The 22,690-nt window shown below is 41.8% G+C and overlaps 3 protein-coding genes across 3 annotated transcripts in view; 1 reads left to right on the forward strand and 2 right to left on the reverse strand.

Moving 5' to 3' along the window:
* Window positions 1-2,011: 2,011 nt before the first annotated feature.
* LOC136445760 (uncharacterized) lies at window positions 2,012-12,429 on the reverse strand. Its single transcript, XM_066443897.1, has 12 exons — window positions 12,417-12,429; window positions 10,220-11,749; window positions 9,098-9,586; window positions 8,449-8,931; window positions 7,956-8,041; window positions 7,594-7,747; window positions 6,925-6,990; window positions 6,626-6,648; window positions 6,082-6,176; window positions 5,353-5,481; window positions 5,055-5,193; window positions 2,012-4,650 (listed from the first exon to the last, which is right to left on the reverse strand). Exons 1-12 carry the CDS (start codon window positions 12,427-12,429, stop codon window positions 3,037-3,039), a joined length of 4,821 nt encoding a protein of 1,606 aa, XP_066299994.1. The 3' UTR covers window positions 2,012-3,036.
* A 3,206-nt stretch (window positions 12,430-15,635) lies between these two features.
* Window positions 15,636-19,259, reverse strand: LOC136445854 (large ribosomal subunit protein uL14). Its single transcript, XM_066444044.1, has 5 exons — window positions 19,167-19,259; window positions 18,067-18,150; window positions 17,402-17,530; window positions 16,533-16,646; window positions 15,636-15,765 (listed from the first exon to the last, which is right to left on the reverse strand). Exons 1-5 carry the CDS (start codon window positions 19,177-19,179, stop codon window positions 15,683-15,685), a joined length of 423 nt encoding a protein of 140 aa, XP_066300141.1. The 5' UTR covers window positions 19,180-19,259; the 3' UTR covers window positions 15,636-15,682.
* An 86-nt stretch (window positions 19,260-19,345) lies between these two features.
* Window positions 19,346-22,690, forward strand: part of LOC136445853 (LIM and SH3 domain protein 1-like) — a 31,323-nt gene continuing 27,978 nt past the window's right edge. The window contains exons 1-2 of the mRNA XM_066444043.1: window positions 19,346-19,456; window positions 19,581-19,675. Of these exons, the coding sequence (XP_066300140.1) occupies window positions 19,388-19,456; window positions 19,581-19,675 (164 nt within the window). The 5' untranslated portion in view covers window positions 19,346-19,387. The remainder of the gene's footprint in view (window positions 19,457-19,580; window positions 19,676-22,690) is intronic.

Below are 22,690 nucleotides of genomic sequence, written 5' to 3' on the forward strand. Positions count from 1 at the left end.
TGTGATGTTTTCTCCACCATTGCCTTCTTGAACCTGACGTTGTGGATCGGCGTGCTATTGGCGACAACGGAAGAGGTCAGTTGCTTGATGTGTGGGCTCTTCACCGACGAGTTGCTATTGCCCTTCCCATCGCTGTGGCGATTGCCTCTCCTCCGGAGCAGATCGCCTATACCACAGCGGTGGGGTGCCGGCTCCGGAAAGCTCGTTGATTCTGCCTTGGCTGGTGTTTCTTCTGTTCCCTTGTTTCCATTTGGAGAGAAATATTCTGCAAAGTACTCTGAGATGAAGTACAAGGCCGAGACACACAGGAGAAGGAGGAGAAGAGCAAGAGCGAATGGACGCTCCTGTCGACCTCTCACCCTTTGCCGATGAGCTTCAAATACAAAAGGACAAACAGACGATCATAAGAGTTCTTTGATTGAGCATCAACACTGCTAACCGAGTGAAACAAGTCAGTGTACTTATCAACACGTCAGAGCAAAATCAAAGTTACCAATTTCCAAATGAACTTGCAAAGATGTACGTTCTTGTTTCTGAATATTCCACATATTCATGTACATGCACATGCCCAGGGACACGAGTTGTGATTTCCTGGTAAAATAAATAAATTTAAAAAAAAACGAAATGAAAGATGTATTCCATAGAAATGTACGAACATTACCTCGCCGTCTCATGGTAGAATTCGTCCGTCGTTCCTGCCTCTACTACAAGGACTCCGTTATGTTGTTCAATGTCAGGATATTTATATGGCTCCTGATACTGTTGTTCGTAACTATCGTGATGCCCTAGAGAAAAAGAATACCCTCTTCCCATTAAGATAATTGTCAAACTATGACTTTTCAAATGAACTTGAGATGATTAATCTTCAGTAATTGCTTTTTTTTGCTGAAAGATCTGAAAGCTATCCAGTTGTTTTCGTAGCAGATGTCTAACAAGGATTTGAGAAAAAGCTGATATGGGTACTTCAACTTCATTTTCCTAAATCAAAATATTGCTTTCAAGATACCAGGTATTCAATACAAATCTTGAGAGATTGTTTTTTTTTTTCTAACGAAAGATCTGAAAACTATCTAGTTGTTTTCGTAGCAAATGTCTAACAAGCATATGAGAAAAATCTGATATGGTTACAAAATGTACTTTTGATAACGTCAACTTCACTTTCTGAAATCAAAATATTGCTTTCAAGACACCAAGTATTTGATACAAATCTTGAGGGATTGGGCTCTTAAATGAAAGATATGAAAGCTATCCAGTTGTTTTCGTAGCAAATGTCTAACAAGCATATGAGAAAAAACTGATATGAGTCCTTTTGATAACTTCAACGTCACGTTCTGAAATCAAAATCTTGCTTTCAAGATACCAAGTACTAGTATTCAAGACTATTTACTGTGTAGATTTCGTTCGGAATCATTGTACGTTTAGATTCTTTAATTTTTCTGGTCCTCAATTGATGGAGTGGCTACTCATACCGAAATGTCCGCAATGCCACAGTCTCTTTCAAATGGAAATCCTTACTCTGAAGTCTGAACATGTTGGCCCTGACCTCTCATAGTAGATATCATACAGTGAAACTGGCTGATGGTATCATAGATACTGTAGGTACGATTGGAAATATGCATACTGGTCTGAAATCTTCAATATTCAAATCCCATGTTGTACTGTATTTGTCAGCAGTGTTAGCATTTGTTATACCCTCATGCTAGTGATGCATGCCTTGTTATATGCCCACTTCAAACGGATAATGAATACTTTTTTTTAAACACGGTATATTTGCTTGAGTTGCTAACCCCCGATTCTATGTCTTGAAAATCGTCTAAGAAATTCAGCATCAGTGCCTCTGTTCAACTTCATCTCTTATCTAATCCTGTTTATCACATTTTATGTATTTGATCATGAAATTATTTGCATTTATGATACGTCTAACAAGTAAAAACAATTTTCTTTTCTTCTAAGTATGAAAATGTAGATGTGATTCACCTTTTGTACCATAAACATATCGTGCAGGAGTAACATTAAGAATAAGAATGATTCCGCTGGTAAAGTACGCCCTCTCCAATAATCGGAAAACTGAGCTGATAGTCAATGAGTTTGCACACTTTATTACTGTGAATGATCAACATCACAAGCTTGACTGTATTTACGTCGTGATAGCGTTACGAAGTACATATGTGATGGATTCGAATATGCAATACAATATAATAAAATAGAATATAAGGAATCAGCTAGTAATGTCCAAAGACATCAAGTATCCATTTTCGAATTCAGCGGAAAAGTCATGAGTACACTATTATTGACATCATAATGAAACGTTACAGTGTACATGAATTTCAACAGCAACCATGCAAAGGACTACAGACGACTTTTCTTGCATATGTTGTCGACTGTATACCATGTCGTATTTCAAAGTGTTTGACCGAAATGATAAATTACATGTAGCTTTCACCGAAGTAATGTACTAGTCCCTTTTTTTCATTTTATTCGGGCTCAATGCAAGATGCGTGTGTTATAGAATAACGTGTTTTGTGTGATAAGTGTTCTCAATATTGTCAACAATATTACGTGTACATAACACAACAGATACCACATTGTTACACCAGAAATATTCAAATGTGACACATAGCAATAGCTTCAGTCAGTACATGCATTATGCAATTGGTATATGCAAGATCAAACTATAGAAATGCACGACACATGATTTTACTTTACACAAATGAATTCATATACACGATAAAACCATCAAATTACAAAACTCTCACAAGAATTGTTGCCACTGAAAATGATGCTCATTGTATCACAAATACATGAATATGCGGTATATATGTAGTAATTAGTATCAAATGTCTTTATCATATCTCCGAACAGTCAATGTTAATTCATATGTTACGGTACTTTGGAGGGACAGAACACACAGAGAAATAGACGAGAGTACAAATTGTAGTTGCACCCCTTAAAACCAGAAGTGAAGAGATTGAGCTTCGGTGTAAGTGGTCAAAATTACCTCAATATTTGGCAGTATAGCAAACACGTGTCACCATTTTATAGAGAAGATGGGTTACTCAGGGCTTCAACTGGATTTGGCAAAGGAGGGACAAAAACGTTATCATCGTCGATCTGATAGCCAACAATCACAAAAACCAGGAAAAGCAACCCGTTCCATCCTCCCAAGGAGATTACCATGTATAAGAAAGCCGTGCGCAGTAGGTCTGAGTCAAAGTAGGCTGTGAGAACACCCGTCGTCATGGCAACCGTGAAGGGGAGAAACAGTAGCGCCCCCTGTGCCAGGAAGGAGTACTGCGGGCCGTCGACAGTGGCATACATTTTGGCCATTCGTATCAGGTAGTAAAGGTCGACTAATGTACAGATCAGAACGGGCACTACCACGGTGATTGCCATTTTTACAGGGTCGTCAATCCAACAGATTTGGAAGGTAGTCAAAGGGCGGGGCGCCCCCATGCGGATTGAGTCATCCAGTGCAATGTAACCTCCTGACATTGCCACCGGAATGAGCACAATCACTAAGAGATGGCAGGTTACTGTACATGTACCACCTCGCTGTAGGACAGACAGGTGTTGGATTGTGGCAGTGAGAGACAGACTAGCGGCCAGACAGAAGCAGAGGGTGCACACCAACATGGCCGTACAACAGGCTGCTGAAGGAACGACCTGGCCCACGAGCTGGCTGACCTGTGCCAAAAGAAGGCATGTCAGAAGACAGATCTTCACTGTGGATTCTGCGCGTGCAAAATGGCGAAGGCCGGAAAGGAGATATAAGATAGAAACGACGGCAGAAGCACCAGAAACTGTGTTGATGACAAGAAATGTAGCGCTTTTCTGTGGGAAATTTGGGTTTTTAGTTGGCAAGTCATCCTCAATGGGACTTGGTGTTAATGGTTGTTGGTCATCGGGATAATTTTCTAAGGAATCTCCCGCCTCTTTTACACCGACATCTTCGCGAACTTCTACTGGAGGTACGAACGAGATCTTGCGACAGTTGTCACGGAAAGGGTCGTATATAAACCCGACAGAACACGACTCCGTATGGTCGAATACTTCTAGTTCGCTGGACGACATCTTGCTTTGCAAAATATTTGAATAGTCGAAGAGGACCGTGATAGTTCCGAGGAAACCTATGAATTTAGACTCATCCGCTTTACAAGAAGAGTCATACAGGTCGTACTGGTCAGCGTAGCACTCTGCACAAGCAGAGTTCCTAAAGGGTATGGCGTTTGCGTAGAAAACAGCCGTTATGTTTCGACACTTTGCCACATCACAGCGTACGCTCGCACGAGGTGGGGTTGTGTTAGGAGGGAAACAAAGTCGTGCAGGGGCCACGGTGGGTCGGAAATAATGATCGCAGATGTCGTCTTTATCTTGCAGTATAGTTTTTAGTGGATCTAAAGGAGTGTAGCCACATGTGTTAACCATTTTCCACCCCACCATGTACCTAGCGTTGTTACACAAGGCACAGAAGATGTTTCTGTAGTTGGTGTTGGTGGAGTTGTCCGTGACTGGGGCGTGGAGAAACATGTCGTTGTTCTCGTACGAAGTCTCACACAGCCCTCGGACGACGCTGTCTGCATAGCTGGACGGACAACTCGCGACCATCCAGAAGTGAGACCGGAAGTTCCAGGGTGCGACGCATTGCAGGGGCTGCCAGAGGGGAAAAAAGTTGGACAAGTTTATTCGTATGTTCGTTCGTGTAAAGCCATACCCTGACAGGCCCCGATGTTGTGCCATTGGGAAAGGCACTTCACACGAATTTCCTCACTTCACTCAGATGTAAGTAATGAGTACCTAGCTGCGGTTAGGGACGTACATAGGATAGAACGTCAAATGGAGGTTCCGTGTTTGGGGAGAGACACACCTTGACCACGTTAAAGATCCCACCACACTTATATAAAAGAGTATGGGTGCTTCCCGGTGAGAGTGGATCAAACATTACAGTCTACAGGACCTTTTGTGCCTGCAGCTCCAAGCCTAATAAGGTTTAGCACATACTAATGAAGAAAATTCTAAAATACAGCCGCAAAACTCGAAGACAAAATTATCCTTACCTGGCTGCCTTCTGTTGCAGAAATATTGACGTCACTGGCACCTGTCCCATGGTCCTTTTCACCCTGGCAGACATCTTCAAAATCATCACAGCAAGTTTCCGTCATGTTGCAGGAACTTGTGCAGTTGCACGTTACTTTGCTGGATAAATCAGAAATAAACAGAATTGGACAAAACTCAGGAAAACGTAAAAATGGTGCTGTGCATGTGGAATTGTAGATCATCAATCCTAGATTATCTAGGAAACAATATGGTTTGTAACCTAGAGGCCTTGTAAGTTATAACAACATCATGTAGTACCTGACGATGTTCTCCGTGTTACATCGTCCCCTGCAGGAGTCTGGCTGTATCACTGGTCGGATGTCTTCATTGTCCGTTACGTCATCACCACAGGCGGCCTGGTAGTTATGGCAACAGTCTCCAAATATCCTTCAACGAGAACGGTAAGTTAGGATGTTTGAAATGCCATACACGAGTAATGGCATTGATATGCGCATTCTTTATCCCGTCTTGTAAAAGAATTCAACTGTTTAACAGAACATGGATGTACGAACTGGTAGAAATAGACAGAAAAATGATATTGTAAAAGCCGAAAAATGTTATTGACAGGTTGGTATTGATTGAAAGCATTGCCTGTAATTGTACGACCATTAAACCGGTGAAACCCAATAAATAGATAAAGATTGATCCAATATGTATTGCATTGCACAATTGTCATTGTTTGTTATCCTCGCCAAGAAGGTTATGTTTTTGGCGCTGTTTGTGTGTCAGTCTGTCTGTGAACAGCATAACTCGGGAAGTTGTGGGTGGGTCAATATGATATTTGGTATGTAAGTACGTGTCGTGAAAACGCAGGTCGGGTCTGATAATAGCTCTCCTAACGGCTTTCTACGGTACTGCAGTGGAACGTCCGGGTTTGATGTATCGTGTTCTGGACATACTATGACTGTGGGTTTTGAGTGTTATATAGCTACTTGCCGTGCATATCTAGTACATCAAACATTTAGAAGTAGAACTGACAGCCTATACCTGCATGCTTTGTCACAGCCGCAAGAATTTCCCGTCATGCTCCCACACACCCTGCAGCTGGCACTGTTGGAACACTGTAGTCCACTCAGCTCAGGCTGGAGACCAACAACACAACAGTTAGAGCGTTTGAATTCACGTCACTTTGTCGTACGTTCATGTGTCGTCCGTCCATATTTTTCGCAGGCCATGTTGGACGGTTAAAACTGGGAAGCTGTCAGGTAGATTTGACTGTGTAATTACAGGTTTGCGATAGCAAAAACCTATTCTATTTCTGCTGGCAAGTATGGCCGCCGCCATGTTGGGTGTCACCATTTTGGTGAAAAGGGGCGTCTTTTCCCGTAGTTGTGGACGCTATTTTGTTTGTTTATTAAAGAAAGGTTTTCCTCTTGAAAGTGATAGGAAGTGAAGATGATATCGACCCTATTTAGCTCACTTAAAAGGTTATATAATTCTGGCGGACACAGGAAAAACAAACGTATTTGTAAGAGATGGATTACAGAAGAAAAATCAAGAGAAGAATCCCTCCAGAAAACAAGACACTAACCTCTGGATTCCAGTTTAGGTGACCTGCAACAGAAAAAATCAACATTGATTGACTCTGACTGATAAACTACTGGAACAGACACACGGACACGTAGACAGACAGGCAAAAACAGAATTTCCTTCCCTAGATGATGAAACACAAATCACTCACATTTCAATGTTTTTGTGTCACCGAAATTCAACATTTCCTGATTGCATTCAATGAATAATAACGTTTGTACAACATATACATATCAGCATATATAAGGTTAGTATCCAGGATAACATCGGTCACGTCATGTTTTATGAATTTAAACTCACTTGGCACGCAACAGATGTCCGCCTTTAGAGGTAACATGATGTTAGGGACGACATCACTCCGACAACCTGAGGTGGGAAAGATGGAAGTTATCCGGATTCAAATGCAGTTCTTTCGTGGCTTTCTTTCAGTTCTTCCAATGAAGGACACGGAAAGTTCTCACGATAAAGAATACATTGTGTCATTTTCAAAATTGTATCCAGTTGCTTGAGTAACTATCTTTGGCGTATCTTATTACCTTGATGCATGTCTAAATCCCCCCTCTCACTGGACCCGCGGCACGCTGGCGGCGACGTCGCCGCGGCCGATCGAATTGACAAAGCACTGAACGAATTTCATCGACAAAAAAATTAATCTTTTTAAGCTTTGCGTGTTTAGTTGTCTTATTGGTAATACTTGTACGTTTTGAATGAAATTCCCATTATAAAGTCAAGGGTAACACCCAGTTTAGGACGCACCGAGCCGCCAGCGTGCCGCGGGTCCAGTGAGAGGGGGGCTTAACCTTCATCAACGTAATGAATTATGTATTCATGAGCCAAAAGCGATTACTTGCTTTGTGCTATATTGGTATTTTGTTTTGGATGTCTTAAAGGTAATGCCGACATATAAATGCGCATGAGAAAACAAATTCGTCCGCCACTAAATTTCAGTGAACTGGTTGCATCACTCACCGTAGCCGGCAGGGAAAAGATCAATCCGCCGCGTGTTTCCGACGTCCCCAATGACGTATTGGCCACTGTTTCCGTCGTTCCACATGACGTCATATATATGTGAAGGATTCAAATAATTCTCGATAACCGTTCCCATTGCCATTCCACCGCCATCCTTACATGGGGCACATGATTATAACATAAATTTAGAAAGTGCATTCCTGTTTGTTGATATTGTTCAAGATTGTAATTTTTCTGACTACTAGCATGACAGGGCCAGAGCAAAGTCATGAAATATCAGATCATGGTTGGTAAGCAAAATGAAAGTAGCCCTCTCTCGGTTGTTAACAATACCATTAGGAACTGAAAAAAAATGCCCTTACCGCGTCGTTTGTATGGTTCGAGGTAGGCCCATGTATAACACCATCACGATACCACATGGCCACTTCATTGCAGAGATATGGTGAGTCTGAAATTAAAACAGGAGATAAAGTGATGACTTGCCAAGGAATAAAATAATCCGAACTTGTGGAAGCTAAGAAAAAACCCAAATCTACTGAACGTCTAGTTGAGCCACTATCGATAACCTGAAAACTTGATTTTTTTCGAAGCCTCACTTAGAAGCGTGATATGTCTATGAAAATAATCCAGTTCACAGTTTAAATTGCGCACGAGCGGCGAGATGCATTGAATATGTTAAAGGTGAAGGCCTATAACTTGTAAACAGTTCTTGTCTAGACCATGCTTAATACATGTCCAGACGTGTTTTGTTTATGTCTTGTGGACCTTCAACTTTGACGTATCATCCGCAATGCATCTAGCTGTACATCCGCAATTTAAACACTGAACCGTCTTATAAACACCTCATTACCTTACCTTTGATGCCGAAAAGATGAAACACCCTTATCCATGGCTCCCAGCCCGAATAGGTGGCCGTTACGGTAACCATCCAGTAGCGACCCGACGCCGAGAATCCACCAAAGTACTGCGGGAGTGAGGTGTTGGCTGCTACGTCATTAACGGTCAACACGTGAGTCCAGCTGTACGGGTTGCTCGTAGTGGATACGTGAAGGGTGAACGCCTTGACGTCGTGGTTCCAGTCACAACCGTAGTTGGAAATTCGCAACTTCTTCATGGTGTAAGTGACATGGTAGGCCAGGACGACAAACCAGTTATTGTGGTACCGATGTGTTTCCAGTGGCACCCAGAAGGTAGATGTTGTTGTGCTTTTTATGTCTGTCACCCCATTGAACATACCTCTCTTAAAGTAAGCAGAGCCGGTGTACTCACGGACTTCTGGACTGATGCCAGCGTGTGCTATCCAGTGTCCGGGAGATGCAGCTGTTTCCTCTACCACAACTGTCCATTATGGGGGAAGAAAAAAGGTGCATAACATTGAGATACGATGTCATCAGATTTGGTTTAAATCTAGATTAGATGCAATTCGATTACCAGTTACACCAAAACGAACATTGCCATTGTAGACTTGGACAGTATCGTTGCTTACGTACAAAATACAACCCACCTTTAGTACCGAAAAAGTCCACATTTTTCACATGAACTTTGTCATTCCATCTTTCTTGCGAGGTTTGGAACATATACGTCTTGTTACACCACAACTCTCGGTCATTGAAAACATGTAAAAATTCCAGCTTCCAAGAGCGGCCAAGACCCGAAAACCCAGCGATGATTTCTATCCCATCTGCGCTGACGTATTGCCGTTGCCTGTTCAGGACGTGTGTCCATTGCACTTGTTGTCTTTGCGCATGTGGTCCGGTTGACATGTAAAGTCTGTACCCTGTGATTGCGTGCTGATTTTCCTTGTATGTTATCCGTATCTGACTTAGTTCGTATGAAGCTCCAAAGTCTATGATGAAAGGTAGAGTCCGTTCTAAAAGCCATGTAGTAGACGGGTCCAGGTCCAAAGCCTTCCACGCGTTGAAACGATCAGACCACTGCAGGTTGTCTTGAACTGTCCAGTACTGAGAAACTCGTAGCCATTGGTGAATGCTCCCTGGTAGAGAAAAGAATAGATATGGTTGACTTTTTGCCGAGAATTGGTGTGTTAGCAATTGTCCTGGATTGACGAGTTGAGAATATTTTTCTTGTTAACATGCACATACATGTACATGTATCAGCAAAGCCAAATTTTATTGAACAGGACCATTATCAATAGACAACCCTGAGACCACCCTCGTAAAATAAAATGCTGCATCGAATTAGAATTTACTGTGTTGACCAGGGGCCTGTCCACCACAGAGTCAATGCCGTACATTAGAAAGAATAGTCACTGTTTTTAGAACGACCTGTCCATATGATTGCTATACATTTTCGTACTGTGTAGTCCCAAACGCGCTGTACTTTCATGCACTTATTTCTCGCTGGTTGGCAACGTTACTATTGAAACATTTATCGTTAAGTTTCATTGGAATTCATTGCAACAGTCTATTGACAGCATGCTAGCAACGTGCATAGTAGCCAATACTGCAAACCTGTGAACGGAGTTTTGAGATACATTGTACTCAAAATAGATTTAGCAGACTATACTCTATAGAAGCATAGTAATTGAAGCAGGGAGACGTGTGAGAAAACACAAATGAGGGGCATCAGGTCTTATGGCAATACTAGTATATCTAACTGTGCTTACCTGATCTAGAGGTGTTGTCTGTGGTGTTTGGACCATTTTGTTGTAGTTTGACGATTGTGGCAGTTGGTGCATGCTTTGTGGTATCTTCAGTTGCTTCTATGCCGTTGACTGTTGCAGTGGCATTACTTTGTCCTGAGACGCGTAACGTATGCGTCACCTTTTTAATGTCCGGTCCAGCAGTACTTCTACGACTCCAAACAGTGTCTGTAGTTGAATTCTGTACCGATACTTGGGTATTTTCCTCGCCTGAACTTTCTTCGTAGATTGGATCGCCAACTTCTCGTTTTTGCCGAGGCTTGGACTGGGCACTTGAATCGGGGCGGTGATTTGTGGCGTTTTGTATCGCAGATTCGTTCGCAGAAGGGACTCCGAGATTTTTCATTTGTTGGGTATCGAATCTTCCCTTGACGTAAGGCACTACATCTTTGATGTCTTGATACTTTGATTGGGAGTCGCCTTCATCAGCATTGGGCATGACTTTCTTCGGAATCTTCAGATCTTGCTCGAGGCGATTATACTGAGAAAACAACATGTCTAAACGTGTCTGACCGGCTTGCGACATCTTGGTACGTGGTCTCTGCATCTCATTAGCATTGTCAATTGTGCCGAAGGTGCCGGCTCTGGTAGAGATGATGTGTGGTTCTCCATCTTCTTTCATCTTCGACTGCGTATTGCTTCTCAAGATGTCTTCCTTCTCGACTACGAAGAGAAGGTCTTCGTTGACTACACGAACTGCCGATTTGTGCCGGAACGTGGGGTGGATCTTTTTACGGTTTATGTCGACGAACTTTGCTTCAGCGTTAACAGGTTGTCCCTTAGCGTTGATGAAAGTAGATACCTCTTCCTCAGCTTGCAGTGGCAATCTTTCTCTTTTTGGTGGGGGTTCAGAGTCCTCGGGCTTGTCATCGGAATCAACAATCTTTGCTCCACTGTCGTCCGTTACTCGAGAGCCTTTGTCTCGAGGTAAGGGCTGTTCCTTGCCACCGCCATCATTTGTAGAAATATTGACCAGTTTAAGCGCATCGGGTGGTTTGTTGACTTCGGGTTGAACATTGAAAGGAATCTGATCACGACGTGCAAGAAGGTCATCAACGTCTCCGTTGGGTGGCGACCTTTTCACGTCAAGCTGAATCACGTCTGAATCGTCTCTCGTTTTATCCCAGGCGATGCCTGATGACCCAACCTTGTTAATCTTGCTGTTGTGGGTTGAAAAGCCCTTGCCGGAAGTAGGAGAGATCAGTTGATCGATGTCGTGTGGTTTCGCTGATGAGAGGTTGCTGTTGCTCTTCCGATCACTAGGACGATCACGCCGCTTGCGGAGCAAATCTTTCTGATAGTCGCGATGGACTGGCCACACTGGGGTGCTCTCTGGCGCTGTGGGCGGTGTTCCTTCTGTGAACGGGCTTTTGTTAGGAGAGAAATCGTCTGCGAAGTACTTTGAGATGAAGTACAATGTTGTAGACGTCACAAAGAAGAGCAGAATCGGGGCCAATCTGCGGCCTTGTCGACCTCTTGCCCTTTGCTGTCGACCTTCGAAGACAAAGGAAAAGATCATCAAAATCATTTCATGGATAGCCTGTGTTATGCTTAAGTCCAAATTGGAAAAAGGGTCCCAGCTGGGTAGTTCACGGGCTTTTTTTTTTGCACTTTCGGGCTTGACCCCTTCGTGGGCCCGTGGCACACCCTGCGGCTACCGGGCTATGTTTGGGCGGCCACAAATTTGTGTCTTCGGGGCCCGGCCGGGACTACATGCCCTACGGGCACCGGATCAAATGTGACTGTAGCATTACACAGTCTCTAGCTGATTGGCCTCCCTGTTCTAGGGGTCGGTTAGTCGGGTGGGTCGCTAGCGCTGGTAGCGTGATTTAGTTAGGCTATTTGATGGAGTATACCAAACCATAAGCAAAAACCAACAACAGTACTAGTCTTCTGCAGTAATCTTCGAGCAGACGTATGGGTCAGGCCTGTTTTGCGTTTTTTTTAAAACTAACTCTTTTCTGCATCTCTCTTATAGGGAGGTGGATCAGTGAGAAGAGACGTAGAAACACAGAAAATCCCACACATAAAATACAAAACAAGCCCGACCGCTATATTTGCTTGGATGTTAGACATCTGCCTATGTCAATAGAGGAAAGGCACTGTCCAGTAAGCAGAGTCTCTCAAAGATGAATGCATATGGAATAAAAATGTTACCTACCTCGTCGTCTCATTGTTGGACCCAACGTCTTCCCTTGCTTTTGTTGAGATTCCGTTTATTTGAGTTGGCGACCGCAGGGAAATATATAACTCCCGGCCTATGGCTGTCGTCACGCATACAATATCACGTATCAGGGTCTGTTAACACCTTCTCTTCATTAGGGTAATTGTGTACAGTGATATTAATTAAAATACGACGATCAGATCCTCATTGTCATGTCGTGATTTGTCCTAACGAATCGCATGTAATAAATCTCGAGGGATTGAGTTCTGCCTCAGCTCAGTTCAATCTACTACTAGTACTAGTGTTAATTTCGAAGACATATTGCAAATAGGAGAATTTCAATGTTCTCAGGGGAAATACTTACCACCAAGCAGATACTGGCAAGCAAAATTAGAATAAGTTACGACAGCTAGTTTGTGACAAAAACGGGCAGCAAGGAAAACAGAACGATTTTGCCCACCAACATCTGCTTGGAGATTAGGGGATGACCTCAAATACGATGATAACGACATTTGCGTGTAGGTTAATCGATGTTGTTGAAATAGAAAAAGCGGTGAAGATGATTGAGTGAGTGAGTTGAAATAGATTTAACTAACTGAAGTTTAGACGGAGTATTCTGAGATGGAATGCGGTGTGCCTTTGGCCATGGGACAAATGGGAGTTTTTTGTTGGTCTATTGACTGAGTCCAACTAGTTTTTAAGAGTGCTGATAGTTGGAGAAGCTTGGGCATTAGATTAGAAGGTTGTTCATTCTATGAGTAAGTGGTTGAGGGTATAAAGAATTTCAAAGAATACTTTTCAATTTTGAGGTCTTTTAAAAACGATAGAAGTGAAATTATAGGTAGCGCAAAGGTTGTATGGGACGAAATCACGGATACGTGGCAGAATAACGACGTAAATACTGTGGTGCTAGGCCGTTCACTATTGTCCAAAATTTAATCGGCTTATGCTTTCCGTCGGCCAAAGTATTCCATCCATCCCCCGGGCTAACACACGATCGTGTTTTGTGCGTCTCGTGGCTCCAGTACAGACCCACACCGCGGACATTTAAGCTGACTGAAGATCAGGACCGGTGCAATGGCCTAATGGGTAGAGTGTTCGCCTTGCATACGGTAGGTCGTGAGTTCGATCCCCGGCCGAGTCATACCAAAGACTTCAAAAATGGTACATACTGTTTTCTCTGCTTAGCACTCAGCATTTGGGAAAGAGTATGGAAGTTGAACACACACCACTACCAGTGGACTACCCCACTGCTATAGTGATTACTAGTGCTGCGGATCGAAACCCGAGTTTAGGTTTAGGTTTGGACTCGAGTCCAGAGGTTTAGGTTCAGGTCCGGACTTGAAAGTCCGGACCTGAACAATAATTTTGGAATATTTTTTCGTGTTACATGTAATATTGCAAATTGGCAGATATTTTACATGTAATTTGAAAACTATATATACGGAATTATATACAGTCAGTAATTAACACAAAGGTTCAATTATAAACACAAAAACAGCAATGTTTTCATATTTTTCTAGTGCAAATTTCACGATCTAAGGAAGGTTTAAGATGGTTTGAAACAAAAAGGAGTGTATAAGTGAGAGATTTTTTTTCAAGTCCGGACTTGTTTCCAGACGTTTAGGTTTTTTTGGACTTGAACCTAAACGTTTTACAAGTCCGGAACCGGTCCGGCCGGACCGATCCGCACCACTAGTGATTACACAAAGTTGTGTGGCCCAAGGGCTACTGAAACGGAGATGGGCGCCGCCCTATGCACCATCGGTGCGGGAAGGAACTTTGAATGCCACACCCAGCGACATCAGCATATTCGGTTAACGGACGAATTATGGCAGTGTACAAAATTTCTAATGATGTGACACTTGTAACAATCTTACTCTAAGGTATGAAAGCCATCCAGATGTTTTTGTAAGACACATCTAATGAGCAAGTGACAAAATCTGATATGGGGTAGTTTTGATTACCTCAACATTGACTTCCAGACATTAAGATCTTGTCTTGAAGATGCCAAGTATTACATATCATCAACAGTTTGGGGTCCATTTCACAGGAAATGCAAAGGACTAGGCAGACACAGAATGGGGTGAGGTGGGTGAAGCTATTGTTTTTCTATGTTCAGCACCAGAGGTAGTCATATTCAAAAGTTACTGGTCATTCGTTGCAAGAGTTTCTATCATCAGCGTGAAAGTCACAACCCATCATTTTCACAACCCTGTAATTTGGATCCCTTTGACAGGTGAAGACGATCCATTGAATAGTCAGCATTAGGTCTTGAATTATGCTGCTCAAACACAAAGTCACAAGTAGAACCGCATCTGCTACGAAAAACATAATACAAGAAGCAATTTTTGAGCAATGTGAAACTAAACCTGAACCCTCAAAACCCATTTCAGTTTTTTTGCTGTGCACCTCCACGAACTTGTTGCAGACTGAGAACTGGGGTGTGTACAGTTAAGTGACCATGACATTTCAAGCTTTTCCCTTTAAAAGATATCTAATCTATCCAGCATTCAGGTGTATCTGTCTACAAAACAATATGACCTTAGCTCTATCACAATACATGTTTTTATAGGATTGTCTTCCTTGTTTCTGGATACCATTACAATTGTTGGGTGAAGGTGACAAGAGGTGTTAAAAGAACTGGCCTGTGAGGAAAACAACCTATGGCATGAAGAAATCACACAGGCTTGCGAGTGTCACCTGAGCCCCTTTTACAATGTTGTATGGGCAATGTTGGTAATAGTAGTAATTCTGTTTATAAGGATTGTTCAGTGCTTTGTGCTCTTGTTCATGACTTGAGTTGTTACCCTACTCATTTGTTATAGTTGACTCTTTGTACTATGTATGGTTTTTCCCATTTTGTACTTCTCTCCTAAATTTGTATGCCATTGTCTGTGATTGTGGTGGCCTGTATATATGCAATTCTGCCTGGGCTACCATGTATTGCCTTGTTGAGGACCAAATAAAATAGAAAGCTAGAGTGCTAGACCATTGTCCAGGATTTACTGCTGTACCAAGGTTACACACCAGGGGGCCCAAAGTTGACCTTGACCTCTGTCTTCCCAACACCTGCCAACATACCAAATATCATTACAATCCCCCAGAGCCTCTTATAGTCCCAAGTGACACGTTGACACAAATATTCGGAAATACAGACACACACCAAAACAATACCTCCATTTTTTTCATGGAGGCAATTAACAGACAGGTGAGTAGGTTGTGACCAAGTTTATTGAAGACTAGCAGAGCGGGGGTTGTTCTCAGGCGATGCTGCCAGCATTGGAGGCGATCCTGGGCCAGAGGTCAGCACACTCCTTCGCCACAGGACCCGTGATGGCCGAGCCTGAACAGACATAGAAAAATGTTTCAGTACACATTTTTGTTCACACAGAACCAGATACTTCACCATGACATTAACTTATAAGCCTAGGGAAATTAATGCTGTGTTTCCAATTAATATCCTAAAAAAAAATAGATTGAAATCACTCAAGATGTCTTAGTGACATCAAAAATTTTATGTTTCTTGCCAGCGTTTGACCCCCAAAAAGGGCTTGGGTCAAAAGGATTTTGCTAGGGTCGGCTGGTTTACTGGAAACAACATTTTTTTTCCTAGGTCTAGAAAAGAGTTATAAATTTACTGCAGTAGTTTGAAAATAGCAACATCATCAACAAAGAACTAGGTACAAATGTAGATTGGAGCACAATGTATTTCTCCTGGAGCCTACACCTTAATGGCATTCTGATTTATAAAATCACGTATTGGGTAGCAAGCACATTCAATAAATTGTCTGGTCTAGAACATGCATAAAATATTTCTATTTGTACTTCCGGAGCTAGTGGTACAGACTAATTAATCATCATCGCGGTTCAAATTGGGTATTTCCTTATCTGGAGACAGTCAGAAAGCAGCCTTATGAATAATAACATTGACAAGATGGCCTTGTACCCCCCCTCCTACCCCAGACTTCCACTTAGATAGTAAATTTGTTTTGGTTATGGTATTAGGCAGCAGGAAGAAGGTTAAGCCCTCCACAAATATGTACATGACAAGGAAATCCTGGTGTCTCCTTTAGGTCAAATTAAAAAAGTAAAGAAAATGCAAAAACTCACCTTTCATTTCACCCTTGACGTTGACTATTACCCCCGCGTTGTCTTCGAAGTATAAGAACACTCCGTCCTTTCTTCGATACGATTTCCGCTGTCGAATCACCACTGCCGGCATCACTGAAAAAAATACATACATACAAATAAGACACACGACATCATTTGACATCACAAACAAGTTAGATTTAACTTAAGAATCATATTAGAAATCTTTCAGTGATAACAGGTCTTGACCAAGCAAGTACATGTACACCCTTTGTAACATCATTAATATTATACCAGTATTGATGGCATCTTAAAACTTTCAAATAGGCCAAATCAAGATTGTGTAATCATCTGTATCTGTATCTATATAGCCGGTATAACCGCCTTTAGGCGTAACACACCATCAAACAATGAACTGCACTTGAAAATTAAATACATGTAGCATTAGCTCAGGCATTGTATCTTTAATTGAAGATTTAGATACTTTTAATCTCAAAACAATAGTCAACACACTGGTTTTCTTAATTTCTAAGACATGCTAAATTGTCATCTTTGAGACAGGATTTACCCAGCTTTGATTCAGTAGTGTTTTAGTTTGTTTAGGTACAGGTACACTTGACGTTCAAATCCAGACCTGAGCCTTAACTTGGTAGAAGACTTATTTTTTTAGTTTGTTCATGTGCAGAAAACCTGTTCTGTACCTAAATAAGTTTACAGATACATAGCCTTATCCAGCACGTAGCAGAAGACTTATTACACTCTCTCTTCTTGTGTCTTAGTTTGTTCCGGTACGAAAGAAGTTCACTTGCCATTTACATCTGGACCTGTACCGTAACACGTTGCAAGTTCACAGGTACACAGCCCTATACAGCACACAGCAGAAGACTTACCCTTTTTCCGGAGTTCTGGTTTTCCCTTCTTGACCGTTGCCATGACCATGTCTCCCACACCAGCGGCAGGGAGACGGTTCAGACGACCCTTGATGCCCTTAACGGCAATGATGTACAAGTTTTTGGCCCCTGAGACATGGAGGGAAAAAAATACATCAGACTGATACATGCTCAATCCTCATAAAAGCTGTTGATTTGGTAACCAAACCTAATTTCTATTTTTTTTAACTCACTAAAGTGAAGAAAAAAGTACAATGTCTACTACACATTTCTACAACTGGCCAGAGCCCAAATCTGTTAATAGAGTGTAAAATACAGGTCTCTTAGAATATTGTGAAGTTTTGATCCAACACAAAGAAGGGAACTCTAAGGTCTCTAAGAAATTTACAAGATTACTTGGAATGCTGTTTCGAAATTTCATTACTCAGATTTCAGATCCAACCCCAAAAAAGGCTTGGGTCGGTCGGGTAACCGGAAACACAAGATTTTTCCCTGAGTCTAAACATAAATCATATGCTGGATCAATAAGGTTAGTTGAAAGTCCGTGAAGTTGAAAGATCATGGGTCTATCTACACTGCAGCTGATGAAAATATCTAGAGTAGTCCGAAGTATACAAGGACAGCTGGACATTTCTTAAAAATAAGTTTTGTGCTTGAAAGCTGACCTGTGTTGTCCGCACAGTTGATCACGGCTCCCACAGGGAGACCGAGAGAGATGCGGAACTTGGCCCCCGACGCACCACCACGTCCTGGAAATTCAAACAGAAGCACTTAAACATCTTGTACCTGTATGTACAACTGCTTTACGGAGTAACAACCCAGCTTTGCAGGCTGGCAGCAGCTGGTTATATTATTTACACTTAACGACCTGTTACACCTAAGTAACCTTTGCACATCTAGCTGCAAGCGTTGTTTAAATCCATCTTCAAAGCACATTATGGGCACATTTGACTGGATTATTCTTTGATGTAAAAAAAATATGCAGAACTGGAGGATTAACATGAAAAAATAGTTTGAGGTACACACATTTTCTGGGGGTGTGACTGTCAATAAACTTAAGCAAGTTTTCCTCTTACAATTTGTTTTCACCTTGTCATTTTGCTAAGATTTAACTAAAATATCGGAGAACCAAGGCCATGAATAATTTGGTTTGGCTTCACCTTTTCTTTGGATACTTTCTCAGCTTTAAATCTTTCTAGTTGTGTCAAATTTTAACAGACAACAGTTTAGGAGGTTTAGAGCGAGCCAGACAGAGTTGTGTCCTAATCAGTGCCATAATATATATGAGAATACTTGATTTAAGAACCCTGGAAGATTAGCCCCTACGCGAGGTTAAAGGGCATCGAAAAAAACTCATGAAGTGCACTAGTAATGTTTTTGGGATTTTTAAGGTATTTCTTTCGTCATTTTCTCAATCTTCTGGTGTTGCGTGCTTCACATAACACCCTAGGTTACTTTTTTCTATATTTTCTACACCCCAAGTTACATTTAGACACACTTTTTGTCCAATTATAAACGTAAACCAAAGTGCGCCCCCCTCCCCACCGTGCATGCTCCACCATGTGGAATTCCAAAATGGCTGCCGCACCGACGAATCGACTACAACAATCTCAATTTCTTCCGAAATGTCACCGTAGGCAACACATCACGCACCGCACAAACGTGCAAAATAACCTTAAGAACCGTTAAGGCTATCTTAGGACCCGTAAAAGTCCCTAAGAATCGAGAAAAATGTCTACAAAGTTCACGATTTTTTTCCACCCACCTCGTTTCGACATTTTCACAGAGGAAGAGACCGATGGCAAGTACGCATGCGCCGCCCAAGGCGTGCCGGGAAGGGGCGCTTATTTCCTGAGTAGGATATTCTTTGCTAGAGTCGAGCTGTAGAAACTCTGCAAAATAACCCCGATTTCTCCCGCTCTGAACCTCTAAACGCCGAACTGTCGACGTTTCTGGATAGTTTTGGAACAGGACAAGAGATCCAACATGAATCCCAAGTGTGCACGATGCGAGAAAACGGTGTATCCGATGGAGAAGCTGAACTGCCTGGACAAGGTAAGGGACCGCCCCAACTTTATATCATATCAGCTGTTTTGGTGGAGCATCTCGTAGATTTTGTCAATAAAAATATGACCGCGCCTTTGTCTATTAATCGTGACGATATTTCTGTATTTCACAGTACTGGCACAAAGGATGTTTCAACTGTGAGGTGTGTAGAATGACCCTCAATATGAAGAACTACAAGGGGAAGGACAAGAACCCTTACTGCAATGCGTAAGTCGCAATATTTTTCCTTATGCTCCTACATACCCCTCCCACCTAAGATACCAACAAGTCATCTCAGTGGCATTGAGATTATTGGAACAACAGTCGACAGATCCTTCCTTATGGCTTCAAATCTGTTAAGACTGACACAAGATTATATCAATAAATCCTTATCATCTTTTGGATTTACCAAAGTCTTGGGAGAAACTCGAGTGAAGAATCACAATGACATCTCTCTGTCAGGTCTGTTTACCTAAACATGTGACCTCCCTTTGAAAGAATGCTCTGCTCAAGTGTTTGTGTATCGTTTTTCCGGGGAGTTTTTGTGGTCTGGGGCAAACTTGAGCTCCTGTGCTGGCATTGATTGTTGACAGGAGGGTGATAGACACTCACAGCAAATACAGAAACACATGTCGTGGGGTGTAACCGGAGAGCTTTGGAAGTTTGTCTTCTCCTGGTGTGTTCTCACATTCCCTGCTGGCAGCTTTACTTGTGTATCAGTATAACAAGATCACCTCATGAATGAAATCCTCGTTACTACCAACTGTCGCACCGCGTCTTAAGACGCTTCCGAAATTAAGACGCATGTTTTTAAGATATGGAGACGTGTTGCTCCAATGCACATGCTGAATAAGCTGAGTGTGGTTGTGGACCTTGAGAGAAGCCAAGGCACACCCTCCTAGCCAAACAACATAGCATGGAGAGTGTTTGAGGCATCCTGGGTGCCTCTGAACTTTGATTTACTCTGATTCTGTGTAAACAAACAGGAGAACCTACAGGAGCCAAGTGTACTACTGTTTTGGGGTCTGCATGCCTCCTTTCCATATACTATAGCGAAGGCAAGCCATTCTAATCTCCGATAATTCGTAGGGAAAGCTATTTGATTTCATGCAATTTTATAGCAAGGTAGCCCAGTTTTGCGTAATGTCTTCCCAAACTGTACGCGGTCCTCCTGAATGGCGTTCAACATTGTTGGAACCCTCCATACAGGCCCCAAGTGTTTGGGAAGGGGAGGAAGGTTCTTGGCTATCTGCTAGGCTTGTAGGATCACTAAGGATGGTGTACTTTGAGTAGTGTTGTTAATCTGAGTTATCTGAGGCAAGAAGAGGATTTGCACAGTATTGTGTAGAGTCTTTGCTACCAGTGCAGTGAGGGAAGCCTGCAACAAGCTGTCGTTATTTCTCCACCCTATACTGACCTATACTGAAATGAAATGATTTTGATTTCTGCCACCATTCTCAGAAAATTTTTGGGGACAATTCAAACCTTTCGGGGCCAATGGCTGGGTCACAATTATGATAAAAAGGATTTTAAAAAATAGCTACCTGTTGAACATTCGTTGATCGAATGTTTGAATTTTCAATACTTTGCTGAGATATTCTAAACATGTGTATTCATTTCAATCCAGCTTTGTAATTCTACATTCTGTTTCTCTGTGGACTATTTCAAACTATCAAATACTGTTATTGTATGAGGATAAGTTGGGAAGTAAGAATGTTGTGTCCCTGTCTATAGAAGACAAATTGAGCTTGACCTCTGCTGACCGTAGAATGTTCTATAGACTCAGCCAGAGGAACTGGACCTTAAGAAGGGACACCTTTTTATAGCACAGTCCCAGTTTTCACCCTGGTGCAGAGGATAACCTAATTTTGAGTTGGTCAGGATCCAGAAGGCTTGAATATTTGATAAACAATGTCCTAATAAGGATCCCAATGCTCCCCTGTGTGAAATGAGGTACATTCAGGGCTGAAAATGCATTTTTGGAAATGGTGCAATAATCATGCGCCTAACCTAAAAATCAAGGTGTACAGAAAAAAAGTTTTGGGTGTGCAACATAAAATAAAGTTCAAAACATCAAAACCTGTCAACCTGTCTGAAAAATTGTGATGAACCCAAGTTCTGTGGTTATCTTCAACGATTTAAAAAAGTAATACGACAAAGTTTTAGACTTTTTTCTGACACTTGAACGTCAAGAATATAAGTTGTATGCTATTGTACAGTAGTACCTTTAAGTACGTAACCTTACACCAATATCTAGATGCACTGGTGCACCCACAGTCAAAAATTTCGGCGCACAGCTCCAATTTGGATTGCACAAAAGTGCATGTGCACCCAGTATTTCCAGCCCTGCACATAATTTAGATAACTGCCATCCGTAGAAATCACATTGCCTTAATCTCAAAACACCTTTTATCTCCCTATACCAAGATAACACTATCAGGACAAGATTTGATTGACACTCTACCATCAAACAACTGAAGCTTAGATGCCTGTTATCCTTAAATTTTGATCGCATTCATTTTGTGCACATTGCCACTCTGTGTGTAGTGTTATTGTATTATTGCTGCAACATTTATCAAAATTATTAATAATTGAGTGAATAAAGACATGGAGATGGGAGAAACAAGCATTAATGTGCTGTAGATCTTCTCTGTTGACAAAGGCAATAGAGATGATATTCTGTTATCAATAGATAACTTTTAAGTTTTAGCCCTCTCTTTGGTTCTTGTAGAAACATTTTTGAAGGGTTTGGCTGTTGTCGTGGATGGATTTAACTTAGGAGTCTGCCATCTTGTAAGGAAATGTGTGTCAAGTGTGTCAATTGCTCTGTTGTTTGCATTTTCTTGTCAAGTTAGTATAAACATATTTATTTGTTCCTAATCACTCAACCAGTAAAGTGACTTTTACTAGTATAGTATTGCAAAAAGAAGAGATATATTTTATTGACCAATACTCTTATTACAATGATAGCTTAGATGTGTATTCAGTAATAGTTATATGTTCCACTTGTCACTATTGTTAATTTGCACTATCTGTTTACCATGTCTTTTTCTATGCATCGTTTCATATTGCAATTAGCCCTCGGGCAAGAACTTGTGAATAAAAGTCGATTATTATTCTAGTTTTGAGACAATCAAGATTTTGTAAGGTCAAATATTTGTGGTCAGACATAAGTAATAGGTGGGGAAAGCCTCTGTTTGTACCTGTGTAATCTTTTGGAGGTGCTCAGTCTTCTGAGACTAC

Source organism: Branchiostoma lanceolatum, chromosome 12 (genome assembly GCF_035083965.1).
Source record: "Branchiostoma lanceolatum isolate klBraLanc5 chromosome 12, klBraLanc5.hap2, whole genome shotgun sequence".
In the NCBI taxonomy this organism is placed as follows: Eukaryota; Metazoa; Chordata; class Leptocardii; order Amphioxiformes; family Branchiostomatidae; genus Branchiostoma; species Branchiostoma lanceolatum.

Excerpts from the sequence above, each read along its gene's own strand:
- LOC136445854 (XM_066444044.1), bottom strand. Across the intron at positions 16,647-17,401 it reads ACCAGAACTCCGGAAAAAGG|TGATGCCGGCAGTGGTGATT; the intron begins GTAAGTCTTCTG and ends TATTTTTTTCAG. Across the intron at positions 15,766-16,532 it reads CGTCAAGGGTGAAATGAAAG|GCTCGGCCATCACGGGTCCT; the intron begins GTGAGTTTTTGC and ends ATGTCTGTTCAG.
- LOC136445760 (XM_066443897.1), bottom strand. Across the intron at positions 7,748-7,955 it reads CGAACCATACAAACGACGCG|GATGGCGGTGGAATGGCAAT; the intron begins GTAAGGGCATTT and ends GCCCCATGTAAG. Across the intron at positions 6,991-7,593 it reads TCTTTTCCCTGCCGGCTACG|GTTGTCGGAGTGATGTCGTC; the intron begins GTGAGTGATGCA and ends TTCCCACCTCAG.